The sequence below is a fragment of the Melopsittacus undulatus genome, chromosome 12, assembly GCF_012275295.1.
Source record: "Melopsittacus undulatus isolate bMelUnd1 chromosome 12, bMelUnd1.mat.Z, whole genome shotgun sequence".
In the NCBI taxonomy this organism is placed as follows: Eukaryota; Metazoa; Chordata; class Aves; order Psittaciformes; family Psittaculidae; genus Melopsittacus; species Melopsittacus undulatus.
This window is the reverse complement of record NC_047538.1, coordinates 19,295,252-19,308,292: the sequence shown is the minus strand read 5'-3', so window position 1 is coordinate 19,308,292 and position 13,041 is coordinate 19,295,252. Positions and strand designations below refer to the sequence as shown.

General features: G+C 61.9%; 3 protein-coding genes across 3 annotated transcripts; 1 reads left to right on the top strand and 2 right to left on the bottom strand.

Annotated features, from left to right (window-relative positions):
* The first annotated feature begins 79 nt into the window (after positions 1-79).
* Positions 80-2,543, top strand: ISCU (iron-sulfur cluster assembly enzyme). The gene is made up of 5 exons (XM_005145216.4): positions 80-552; positions 644-757; positions 977-1,087; positions 1,654-1,732; positions 2,021-2,543. The coding sequence occupies exons 1-5, from the start codon at positions 466-468 to the stop codon at positions 2,116-2,118; spliced, it is 489 nt and encodes a 162-aa protein (XP_005145273.2). The 5' UTR covers positions 80-465; the 3' UTR covers positions 2,119-2,543.
* A 1,200-nt stretch (positions 2,544-3,743) lies between these two features.
* TMEM119 (transmembrane protein 119) lies at positions 3,744-6,775 on the bottom strand. The gene is made up of 2 exons (XM_034068662.1): positions 6,651-6,775; positions 3,744-5,088 (listed from the first exon to the last, which is right to left on the bottom strand). Exon 2 carries the CDS (start codon positions 5,063-5,065, stop codon positions 4,346-4,348), a length of 720 nt encoding a protein of 239 aa, XP_033924553.1. The 5' UTR covers positions 5,066-5,088; positions 6,651-6,775; the 3' UTR covers positions 3,744-4,345.
* Positions 6,776-10,648: 3,873 nt separating this feature from the next.
* On the bottom strand, positions 10,649-11,800 carry SELPLG (selectin P ligand). Its single transcript, XM_034068437.1, has one exon. It carries the CDS (start codon positions 11,798-11,800, stop codon positions 10,649-10,651), a length of 1,152 nt encoding a protein of 383 aa, XP_033924328.1.
* Positions 11,801-13,041: the final 1,241 nt, after the last annotated feature.

Below are 13,041 nucleotides of genomic sequence, written 5' to 3'. Positions count from 1 at the left end.
CCTCCCGCACCATCCTGCGCTCAGCTGCGCACCGGGGCAGTGCTGCAGCGAGCACGGAGAGGGCCGGAATCCTCATCTTCCAGGCTGAGGCGCAGGCAGCGCCGCGGGCATCTCAGGGCCTGGCCGTCAGGGGGCCTCCGAGAAGGTCTGAAGCGTGCGAGGCGCCGCTCTTCCGCCATATTGAGCGTGGCCGCCGGTGCTCCGCACATGCACCGGATGTTGCGGTAGGAACAGTGTCGCGATAACGGTGTCGCGACCGCAAACTGCGTTTATCGCTCGCTTTAGCGGCAGCGCGAAGCTGTGTCCGTTGTCAGGAGGCTTTTAGCATTCGCCTCCTTTCCACCGCGCTAGGGGCGAAGCTGCGGCAGCGCCAGGCCTCAGCCTGCAGCGGGGAGCGGGGGGCGTGGCCACCGCGTGCGAGGCTATATAAAGGCGCGGCGGGGTCCCGCCCCTTTCAGATGCAAGATGGCGGCGCTGAGGGCGGCGGGGGCGGCGCTGCTGCGGCCGGGCCGCGGGGCGGAGGCGGCGACCAGGCTGGGTTACCACAAGAAGGTGAGGGCCGAGGGGCCAGGAGAGCCCCGGGGGGTCGGGAGGTGCATGGGGACACAGGGACAGGCCGGTGGCTGACGCGGTGTCCCCGCAGGTGGTGGATCACTATGAGAACCCGCGCAATGTCGGCTCCCTCGACCGCAACGCCAAGAACGTGGGCACCGGCCTGGTGGGCGCCCCGGCGTGTGGAGATGTCATGAAGCTGCAGGTTGGTACCGGGGGTACGAAGGACTGGTGTGAGCTCCAGATCCATGCCCTGTCCCCTCAGGGGCGCAGCGAGGCCTTTTCCTCCCTTCCCTGCCCTCAAACGGCCCCTGGGGCCCTGCAGGCCCCGTCCGGCTCCCGAGGGCGCTGGGTCAGTGCGGGGGGCTCTGGGGTGCCCAGTAGCACTGAGCTAAATGCTGAGGTACCTTCAACTGTCTCCCAGGTGGAAGTGGATGAGAACGGGAAGATCGTGGATGCCCGGTTCAAAACCTTCGGTTGTGGGTCAGCGATTGCATCGAGTTCACTGGCAACGGAGTGGGTCAAAGGGAAAACGGTGAGGAAGTGCTTGCTGGAGTCAGGGATGACAGCAGGGAGAGCCTTTGGAGCTGCCTGTGTTGGGGCTGTAGGCAACAGCAGCTGGGAATCCCAGTACTGGCTGTGTGCAGTAGGTTAGGAAGCAGGGACTGGTGACCCTGTCAGTGGCCTGACTTGTAGGGCAATAGTTGCCTTTTCCAAGAATCTCCATTAATCTGCAGGGCAGTCATTTGTGTCTTGTGCAACAAGAGAAACACGCTGATTGCAGGCTCCGGGAGAAAGTAATTACGGATCATCTGTAGATCTCCCTTTCTGTCAGACAAGAAATTCAGTTCCCTGTTATGATAGAAGATCAAGGGACTTAGAGCTGCTCATCTGGCACCAGTCTGATACTGGTGTACTTTGGTTCATTCCCTCCACTGGGATATTCCTTTATTCCAGCATACTTACTGCTACTTGAGATCTTCTTCCCTGTGGATTCTATTGGCTTTGAGGCGTTAAAGCATTAAAGCACTCTGAGCAAATGCCTTTGTAGCTGATGGTGTAGCTCACGTGGCCACTGAACACTCACTAATTGCATTTCAGGTTGATGAAGCATTGAAAATCAAGAACACGGATATTGCTAAAGAGCTCTGCCTTCCTCCTGTCAAACTGCACTGCTCCAGTAAGTAAAGGACCAACTGGTGAGGGTTCAAACACCAGCTTGTGTTTGAGAGGGAGACTGTGGGAATAGAACAAAGGCTTCTGAATGTGGCCATGAGAGAAACTTGTGTTGTGATTTCAGGGTCATTTTATGAGCTTTCAGATCTCTCTCGTCTTGTGGACTCTGTAGCTCAGCAGACTGATAGTGAATGTTCACATTCTGACTGCTGCTGCCTGCAGTGCTGTTCTTAGAGCTCATTTTGTTTAAAATGCCTTTCTCTTGTCCTTGAAATACTTGTTTTGGTTTCAGTGCTGGCTGAAGACGCCATCAAGGCTGCCTTGGCTGACTACAAGTTGAAGCAGGATTCGAACAAAGAAGTGTCAGAGAAGAAAGCAAACAATGCCTAAACTGACTGTAAAGCTTGCTCTCATTCCACTTCCTTTTGCAGTGCAATTACTTTAGATTAGTAGGATCCTGCTCACTACTAAAGCAAGCTGTAAGATACGCACAACTTACGCACAACGTGTCGCTGGAGGTGTGTGCACGGCCCCTCTTGTGCTCACGCGATGGAGGTGGGTGGCTCAGCAGCCTCTGCCCTGTCACAACTCCCTTTGGTGGAGTGAAGAAGGCTGCTCACCGGTGGCTTCACCCTGGAGGGGAATTCCTCCTGGTCTGGTACTCGAAGGGCTGCACTTTCCCTTTGGAAGATGTTAGAGTTTTGCCTAATATTTCACTGGAATGAGTGGGAAACGTTGCCTTGGTCTTATTCTTTCTGTAAGAACTGGAGGTCTGTGTGTACAAACACGGGGTGGTTCATCTGCCACAGACTACAGCCGTGTCTGAGTTTCATTTCACAATCTGAGTGCAAGTTCCTCCTCTCTGGGCTGGCAGGGTCTGTTTGTGCCCTCTGGGAATGCCTTTACAATCCCTGCTGAGCTTTCCCAGGCTATTCCCAGTGTCTGAGCTGTCTCCCTGCGAGCACACAGCGTTTCAAAGCTAAAGGTTTTATGGGTTAAACTCTGCTCAGCAGCTCCCTGTGCTCAGCTCTGCCTTCTGGTGGTGGCTGCTCGTGTTCCAGAGGAGCATTCCCAGAGATTCCCAAAACAAACAGAAAACACATGTAAAAGCTTCACTTGCTATGGAGATATTAAAACACCCAAACCCCACCGGCTTAAGGCCAGGTTGGATGGGGCTTGAAGCAACCTGGGCTAGTGGAAGGTGTCCCTGCTCATGGCAGGGGTTGGAACTGGATGAGCTTCAAGGTCCCTGCAACCCAAACCAGGCTGGAATTCGATGAAATCTTAGTTTAAAACATGGAAAACCACATTTCATGACGAGCAGCTCATTTTGCTCTGTCCACAGCTTTGTTTCAACGCAGCACAGGCCAAGGGCTCTTGCTGCTGTGCTTTGTCTCTCCCAAGCCTGTTCTTACCTCAGTTCAGCACCACCCCATCCACTGGCCTTGTCTCCTGCAGCAGGAATGTGCCTCGTTCCCTGGGAACGGTCCTGTGGTTTTCCAGTTCAAAAACCTCAGGGAAACTTCAGCCACCCACGTCCACTTTGGGGCAGAATCAGCTCATTGTGCCTGCGAGAGCCCTGTGACAAAACACACACTTCCAAAGGGGTTTTCCTGATGCTGGGACATCGGGGACATCCCAAACCACCCTGTGGGACACAGGGATGTGCTGCTTTGGAGGCAGAAACCCCTCCTTCACCCCACATTGCCCTCCCTGCTGCAGCCCTGTCCCGGTGCCAAGCACAGCAGCTCCCCCACCCCTGGCTGTGGGGCAGGAGATAAGAGTTTCCTGGAATCAGCACGTCAGGGTGCAGATCCCATGGGTGATAAGAGCTCATCCCTGGCTCCCAGGGCTTCACCCCACAGCCCTGGCAGTGCCTCCCGGGCTCTGGGGGGCACACGTGGGCCACAACCGGCTGCACCCCAACAGCATCACGATCCAGGGAGAGCCCTGCTGGAGCAGAGGCAGGGACTGTGCCTTGGCCGTGCTGCACAAACACGCAGGAGAGGAGGAGCTGCATAGGAAATGTCTTTATTATTAGCTGAAGGGGTTAAGGAGGTGAGGCAAAGATCCAGCTGGGCTCTGGGCTGGCACAGTGCTGGGGCACTGAAAGCAAAGGATGGGTCCTTACCGCTAAATCCTCTCCCTTTAGGTGGGCAAGGATGGCCAAGGTGGCCACAGCCACCAGCAAAGCCAGCCCGTGGTGCTCAAGGTTATGGTGAGTCCCTGCCCTGATCCCTGGGGATACAGAGGGAGCTGCACAAACCCCCCCAGCCATGGTCCCGGCACCTCTATCCAGAGGGATCAGCTCCTGGATCAGATCAGGATGCTTCTTAGTAAAATAACACTTAGGAGAGAGCTCAAGGAGGGAATAAGCTGGATTTGGGGGGGGGGGGGAGAAGCCCCCTGGGCAGCCAGGGCAATGGGGCTGATGGAGAAGCCCCAGAGATCCCCAGGGCTTTGCTGAGGGGTCAGACAGGGAGGGGGGGGTTCATTGGGGCTTCCTTGAGCCACCACGTACACACAGAGCAGCACAGCATCACCGTGTCCATTGCATGTCCACAGGGATCCCACGAGCCAGCAGCTCCTCAGGATCACCCAGGACCAGGTCCCTGCCCTAGTTACCAGTAGGGGCTGTGGGACCACCCTGGGGTGCATCAGGGGCTCCATCCATGGCACCCGCTGCATCCTCAGCACATGGGCTTTGGGGAGGGGGCTGCTCATCGCTCATCTTCTTGCCTCCTTCCTCTTCCTCCTTATGGGGTGGGCTCTTCTCCCCCTGCCCCCCATTGGCCAGCGGTGCCTTGGGGGGGGATTTGAGGCTCTGGGCTGCAGCGAGGATGTCTGCCTGCAGCTGCTGCCCACAGTCGAGCTGCTCCTCAGCACCGGGGTCTTTATCAGGCACCTCATTGAAGGCGCGGGGTCCCCCCACCTTGTCCCGCTCATCCACGTACTTCTTCTTGGGGAAGGAGGAGGGGTAGTACGCGGACGCCTTGTGCTTCTGCCGGACGATGACGGCGGCGCAGATGATGAAGAGGAGGACGAAGGCCAGCGAGCCCACCACCACCACCAGCAGCAGGTACTCCTTGAAGAAGGCCACCAGCCCGTCCAGCACACCACGCGGTGCTGAGCTGTTGGTCACCGTGGTCCCCACCACGTCCCCCGCTGTCGGGCCGGTCCCCGGTGTCACATAGAGGATGGGTGGTGCGGCCGAGACCTCCTCACTGTCCCCACTGCCCCCGGCATCGGGCAGCACCGCAATGTGCCGGGGTGCTGCCGAGTGTGCCGGGGTCACCACCACCACCAGCAGCAGCAGCAGCCACGCACCCATCGCCATGTTCCTGGTGCTCCTGCAGTGTCCTGCGGGATGCAGAGGGGAGGGTGACACGTTAACACCCTGCTGGAGCAGCACCCATGGAGCACCCATCGCAAGGGACAAGCACAAGCGTCTGAGCCCCAGCTCCCTTGTTCATCCCTCCAGATTCCCTTCAGGAAAGCAGCCGAGCAAGGGGCTGCCTTTGTTTTGCAACAGAGCACTACAAAAATAGACGGAGAGCAGCTGAGTTGCATTGCTCCAGCCTGGGGGACGCTGCCAAGAGCCGGCTGCAGACAGCGGCCGGGGAGAGAATTCCTGACACATGGAGGTTTTCAGTGGAAACTCTGACACAGGCGGCGCTGCACAGGGGCGGCCGCGGAGCAAGAGGCATTTCCCAAGGGCTCATCCCAACACAGACCGTTACAAACGATTCCCAGCTTGAGTGTGGCTAAAAATAGGCTGGTGGCAGTTTGATCCCAGGGATGGGACTTGGGATCCTGCAGAGCCGTTGCAAAGGGGCAGATCTGGAGCTGCGGTGCAGTGAGCAGAGGGGGTCCCTGGCCCGAGCATCGGGGTGAAGGACAGCTCCTTCCCCTCACCCTGCTGGATGGGGCTGGAGCTGCTCTGTGCACATTGCAGGACATGGGATAAGCGTTCCCCATCCCCACACACAGACCAGAATGAAGAGCTGGCCTCTGCACCCCATAGGGGTTTGAAAGTGGGGTACAACCATCCCACAGCCACCATGGCACATTCCCAAGGGATGGCAGCGTATTCCAGCTGTGCCGCGCCACGTATTGCCATCGAGCCATTCCCAAAGCTCCCCCCCTGCTCAGCCCCACAATCCAGCTCCCCGAGACCATCAGCAGGGACCCCCCAGACAATGCCCTCAACCTCAGGCCCCCTAAATCCCAACCACCTTCCATTTCCCCCCAGACCGACCCCACCAGGAGGGATCCCAGCACCGACACTCAGCTCCCAGGCTCCTTCCCAGCTGCAGGATCTGGTTTGCATTAAACCAGAGCAAACAAGCAGCAGCAGCGGCAGGAGGAGCCCCCGGACCCCCCCAGCCCACTGCAGGCTCTGGGTTCACTGCAGTTACAGCAGCAGCACCAGCACCAAGGGGTTTGGGGGGGCCAGGATGAGCCCCTTCATCCTCCCCCATTGCAGAGAGGGGCCCCTCAGCTGTGATGGGGTCCCAGGAAGGTGAAGGCAGTAACTTGCCGTTAGTAAGATGTTAACAGCCACAGAGAGGCTGCCTAAAGCCCAAATCAGTGCCAAGCACAGGGCCTGTTGCTGCCTCTCCATCCCCATCCTATCCTCATGCACCCCCAGCACATCCCTGCATTCAGCTTGGCCGGGACAGGCAATTCCCTCTTCCCTCTGCTCCCAAAACACACAGGAAATCCACAGTTCTCATGTTGCCTGGACACAGAACCCCCTGAACGGCGCCTGGGCACGCACAGCTCCATCCTGCATCCCACATCCCAGTGCAGGGATCATGCCCAGCCCTGTCCCCAGCTCCCAGCCCATGGAGCATCCCGCACCCTGCTCCGGAGCCAGCCCAGGGCTCGGGACGGGGCTGGCGCTGCCGGTGGGAGCTCACCTCGTCCGCAGGCTCCGCGCTGGTGGGAGGGAGGGAGCCGAGAGGACCGGGTCTGTCCCGCACCCCTCCGGCTGCCTCCGGGATGGAGCCGCCTCCTTCTCCTCCTCCTCCTCCCCTTCCTGTGCTGCCCGGGCCCAGCTTGTTCTCATTAGGGCTGGTTTGGGGAGGGAATGCGGGAGGCCGGGGAGGGGCAGCGGCCCCCGGCCCCTTCCCAGATGAAACCCAGCTGGGGCTGGGGGGGCTTCATGGGCTCTTGCCTTGCAAGTAAAGGGGGAGCTCCAGTGCCCCCCATCATCCCCACAGCACTGCTGGAAGGGGCCACTTTTAGGGTGCAAGTGGGGATGGGGGTCACAGCCATGGGGGGAGGGTTTCAAAGGTGTTTTTGTCCATGGGGGTCAAGATAAAGCCCCATTCCCTGGCCATGTGGCTGAGCCTCTATGGCAGGCCATAGACCCAGTGGTGCTGGCACCCCCAAAATGCCATTGCTCCCAGTGATGCCATGCTGGGAGCAAGCATGGCCCCTACCTCACTGCCTTCTGCTGTGCTCTTCGGCCCCTCATCACCCCAGCTCTGTGCTGGATCCATCCCTGCACCCCCAAACCCTGCCTGGGCACGCAGCACCCGAGGTCTGTGTTGGGGTTTCAGGCTTGGTGCCCTGCTGTTACTGAAGGCTGTCAGTGTGATGTGAGGGCAAACAGGGCTTGGAGCCCCCTCCTTGATTCCAGACCCTTTCCTAAACATCCCAGCCTCGAAATGCTCCGGAACAACCCCTCGGGTGTAGGGGGGGTGCAGAAACCCCCCCCATGGGACGGTTCCATGCCGGGGTCCGGCGCTGTCCCCTCTCTGCGCCCCTCACCGTGCCCTCAGGGCTGCAGTTGCTCAAGCGGCTGCAGCCGCGGCGTGACCTCATCCTCTCGCTATTCGCCTCTGTGCGTCCTTGGGGACCGGATCCCCCCCAGCTCCCCACGGCCTCGGGCACCGCGGAGCCGGACGGGAACCGGCGCCGAAGGGAATGGCAGCTCCAGGAATAACGGCCCCGTCCGCAGCTGTGCGCGGCCTCCAACCGCCGGAGCTGGAATCTCGCCGGGAAGGGGGAAAGGAGAGGGGCGGCCGAGGAGAGGCGACGGGAGCGGCGCCAGCGGCAGCCGGATGCGCTCCTGCAGCCGGGATGGGAATGGGGCCGTGATTCCCCCTCTGTGTCCAGCGGTGCTGGTGCTGGTGCTGGGCTGAGCCGCCTTGCCCAGGGTCCCTATTCCTCCATGTTAACATCCCACCCCAGCCAGGGTCCCCCTCCCTCCTCATCCAGGGTCACCGTGCCCAGGGTCCCCATCACTCCTTGCTCAAGGTCCCTATTCCTCCGTGTCCATGATCCTCAGTCCTCCACATCTAGGGTCCCCATCCCACCTCATCCACAGGGTTAGGTTAGAACCCTTCATGTCCAGCGTCCCCATCCCACCACATCCAGGTTCCCCTTCTTTCTTCCTTCAGGATTACTATTCATTTATGCCCAGATTTCCCATCCCTCCTTACTTAAGGTCCCTGTTCCTCTGTGCCCAGCGTCCCTATTCCTCCATGTCCAAGGTCCCCATCCCACTATGTCCAGGGTCCCCATCCCTCTGTGTTCTGGATCCCCATCCCACCTCATCTTCCCACACTGAGTGCCCCCATCCCTCTGTGTCCAGGGTCCCCATTCCTCTGTGTCCCAGATCCCCATCCCTCTGTGTCCAGGGTCCCCATCCCTCTTTACCCACGGTTTCCATCCCACCCTGCCCAGGGTCCCCATCCCTCCTCCTCCATGGTCCCCACCATCCCCATCCCCGCTCCCGGTCCCTGCCGCGCTGTCCCGGGGCTGTGCCGGGGCCTCGGGGCCGCCGGTGCCAGCGCACCCCGACCATTAACGCTGCCGTTTTAGCCTGCGGCGGGTGCGGGCTCTGCCCGTGGCGCTGGGCAGGGCTCGGCCCCGCTCTGTAATTTGGGGCCGCTGGAACGTGGCTCCCGCAGGGCCCGGCCCTAAACCTGCAATTTGGGACGTTCCAGCCCTGCTCTGCTTCTAATTTGCTTGGCCGGGAAGCGCTGTGCCAGGGGGACACCGACAGGGACTGATCCTGCTCCATGCCCAGCGGCGCTGGCACTGATGGGACCTGAGGACTGTGCCCAATGGGGCCATCCCGGCTCCAGGCAGCGGCTCCGGTGCTGGAGGGGAGTTTATCCTGGCTGGGCTCCTGCTGCAGAGCAGCAGGAACGGCTCTGGGTGAGTGTGGAGCAATCCCTCTGACACGCACCCGTCCGCATCATCGGGATCCAGCAGCCTCATCCTCACCTTGGACCGGGGCTGGATGAGCCCCTGTGGGGTGAAGCTGGATGATGGGAGCATCCCTTTACCTCTGTATGACAGCGGTCCCTGTGGGCTCCCACTCCCCAGCCTGCCCTATGTGCATTGGAGGTTTAACCGACATAAACCCTTGTGCCCGTTCGAGGTGATCCGTGAGCTCCTACAGCAGCTTCTGGCACTTGGAGGGTCCCATCCGGAACCGGCCACCGGCTGCGGATCCCCCCACCCGCAGTGACTCACCATAAACATTCACATCTGCAGCAGGGTGCGGGGCCGCTCAGCCCCGGGTGGATCAAATCCCGGGACAACAGGAATGTAAACAGGGAATGGGGCCGCGGGGATGGGATGGCCACCACTGAACACGGCTCTAGGGGCGGCTGCGCACCCAGGGCTCAGCCCGGGGACACAGCGGGACCTTGAGAGCGTGCGGAGGCGCCTCGCTGGTGCTGTGTGAGCTGTGAGCATGGAGGGTGGAGGGAAGTGCTCGGGGTGGCCATGGGGATGTGGGGATGGGGATGCTGAGCCTGGCCACAGCGGGGATGGGATGCGGGGAGGGGATGCTGAGCCAGGATAGGGATGCAGGGTTGGAGATGCAGGGATGGCGATGCTGAGCCAGGATGGGGATGCAGGGATGGGGATGCTGAGTCAGGATGGGGGTGCATCCCCTACCACTTCACTCTCCCCATCCCTCCCAGCCACATCCGCAGCCAGGCAGGGACAGGCCTGGCCAGCACCTCCCTGTGAGGCTGAGAGCCTGCGACCACCGCTTGCTCATGGGGCCGAGCAGTGCACGGAGCAGTGCACTGCAGATGAGCAGTGACAGCACCGGAGGCGACCGCAGTGCAGGAACCCGTTACACCGCGAACCCCATCCCGGCCTCCCCCCCCGCATTTCCGCCCTGCACCTCCACCCTTTCCGCTCCCACACCGCGGCACGAGGCCGAGCCCCACGCTGGGTCCCCAGGGCAGTGGTCCCCAAGCCCTGGGTCTGGTCCCTGCATGGGGTGATGTGGGTTTCACTTCTGCTCCTTGGGGCTGCTGCTGCGGGAGGAGGATGGAGAAGTGGGATCCCAGCAGGGATGTGGGCAGGCTGGGGGCTGCTCCCATCAGGAATAGATCATCAAGTCCAGGTAACGCTTTAATGGGGTCAGCCTCCAGGGCTGGGCTCATCCTGGGGACAGCGGCTCCCTGCCATGCTGGTCCATGTTAAAACACAAACCCAAGGGGATGGGGATCGCCTGTCCATGGCTCCACATGTGTGGCAACACCAGGATGGGTACCACAGTGTAGACACAACTGAGGATGCGCTGGGATGCAGGACCGTGTCCCACAGCTCAGGATGCTCTGGGATGCAGGACCCGGTCCCACAGCTCAGGATGCTCTGGGATGCAGGACCCGGTCCCACAGCTCAGGATGCTCTGGGATGCAGGACCCGGTCCCACAGCTCAGGATGCTCCGGGATGCAGGACCCGGTTCCACAGCTCAGGATGCTCCGGGATGCAGGACCCGGTCCCACAGCTCAGGATGCTCTGGGATGCAGGACCCGGTCCCACAGCTCAGGATGCTCTGGGATGCAGGACCCTGTCCCACAGCTCAGGATGCTCTGGGATGCAGGACCCGGTCCCACAGCTCAGGATGCTCTGGGATGCAGGACCCAGTCCCTCGGCTCAGGCGTGCTCGGGCAGGAAGCTGCTCAGAGTCAGGTTGTCCCCATCGGCCTCGGGGCCTCCGTCGAGCAGCATCCTCGGGGGCCGGACCAGTGCGGGTCGGGGGCCGTGGGTGGCTCCGTCGCCGTCGGGCATCAGCGAGGGGATGCAGAGCATCTCGGTGCGGCTGAGCCGGCGCTGAGCCGTGCGCCGCCGGCGCCACAGGAGCGCGCCCAGCACCGCCGTGCACACCATGAAGGTGGCGGCCACCAGCGCCAGCAGCAGGATGCTCAGCAGGCACCCGCCCAGCATCCCGCTGGGGTCCCAGGGCACCGGCTCCGTCGTCCCCCACGGCTGCGAGTCCCAATGGGTCGGCACGGGGCGAGCTCCGGCTCCCTTGTACCCGGTGGTGGTGGCACCGGGGGCTGGGGCTGTCGCTGAGTGTGGCCCCGTGGAGGAGCTGTTTGTGCCAATGGGCGCTGTCCCCTCCTCGCTGGGTGACACGAACCGGATGGGGATGGTGGTGATGCCCTGGTCGGGTGCTGCCTGTGTGCCCGGCTCTGCTGGCAGCAGCGTGTCGGGCTCAGGGGATTCGGTCTCATCCAAGGGATCGGCTGTGGTTGGCACCACCAGTGCCCGGTGCAGCCTGGTGGTGGTGGTGCTGGGTGCTGGTGGTGGTGCAGAGCTCAGCAATGGGTCGGGTCTGGGGGTATCGGTCTCATCCAGGGGATCGGCTGTGGTTGGCACTGCTGGTGCCTGGTGCAGGCTGTCACTGGTGCTGGGTGCTGCTGGTGGTGCTGCGGAGCTCGGCAATGGGTCAGGCTCAGGGGAATCGGTTTCATCCAGGGCATTGGCTGTGGTTGGCATCACCAGTGCCCAGTACAGGCTGGCGTTGGTGCTGGGTGCTGCTGGTGATGGTGCAGAGCCCACAAGTGGGCTGGGCTCAAGGGGATCGGTCTCATTGCTGAGGGGCACCGCGGTGGCACCGCGGCCATGTCCCGGTGTGGGGGCACTGAGCTGCTTCCCGACATCGTCCCTCTTCCCACGGGAGAGCAGCGGGGCCTCATCCTGCACCCCCCAGACCCATTGCACACCCTGGTGCTGCGGTGCGGCCCCGCCCGCCCGCAGGGTGCTCAGCACCAGCAGCACCAGCACGGCCCAGCCCGGAGCCATGGGACCTGTGGGGAAGAGATGGGAGGTGAAACCGGGTCCTGCTCCGGTGGGAGGATGCTGAGCAGGATTCAGGCTGGAAATGGCCTCAAGGAGGGATTGCCCTTGAGCAAAGCATCCTCCTCCCTCCCGGAGAGGGGATCGTGGGTCTGGGGGGGCCGGATGAACCCCAGCCCCTTCCTGCTCCTCCTGCAGGGCTCAGCCCCGGCCCCGTGCCTGGTAAGAAAGCCTTGAGAGGGAAGTTGAGTGTCTGGAAATGGGAAACGAGGCGCGATGGAGGCGCCTGCTGCGGGATGGGCAGTTGCAGGATGACGCCCGTGCAGAAATGAAACCACGGGGGGGGTCACGCAGGTTTTGGGGTGCTCCATTGTCCCCTTCCACCGGCTGGGCTGGTGCTGGGTTCCGAGGATGAGGCCACCATGAACCTGTGCATCTGCACCGGGGTTGGAGGAGCAGCAAACCCACCCTAACCCCAAACCCCAATGTTACATCCATCAATCACCAATACCCCCCTGACAGCAGCATCCCTGTGGTCCTGCACCAACCGCATCCAAACACAGATCAACATTCCCCTGGCACCGAGCATCCCTGTGAGACTCCTGCATCCCAAAACACCCCAACCCCACAAACCCCACTGACCAGCACCGCACAGAGCACAGCACCCTTGGGACCCACACGTACCCCAAGGGGCACCCTGAGCTCCTCTGCACCCACAGCATCCCCAACCCAGCACCTTCCCCATTGGCGCTCACCTCTGCCGGGGGCCGCGGTGGGACCCGGAGCTGCGGCTCCAGTGGGAATCACGAGCACCGGAGCGGGTCCAGCCCCAGGCCGGGGGATGCCGAGAGCCGAGGGGCACCGCGGGCACCTCTGCCTGTGAGGGAGGGAAGGGGAGGGAAGGGGGAGGCAGCACGGAAGAGCTGCTGCGGTTTGAGAGCCCTGCGTGGGGAGGACGTCACTCGGGAGCGGGGCCACAAGGACCAGGCCATGGGCAGGGTCCAAGGTGCCCTCTCAGCCCCCAGGGGCTGGGGGGGGCGGTGGGGATGGGGTGCACCCCAAAAGGGGGCTTCACCCCTCCCTCGGGTCCCGGTGCCCAATGGGAGCTCCCCGGACGGCTCAGCCCCACTGGTGGCTTTGGTTGAGCTGGGTGCTGAAAGCAGAAGTGATGTGAAGGTGGTGCCAAGGGCTGGCGGCCACCCCGGGCATGGTGTGGGCATGGCCATGGTGGTGGAGAGGTCGTGGTG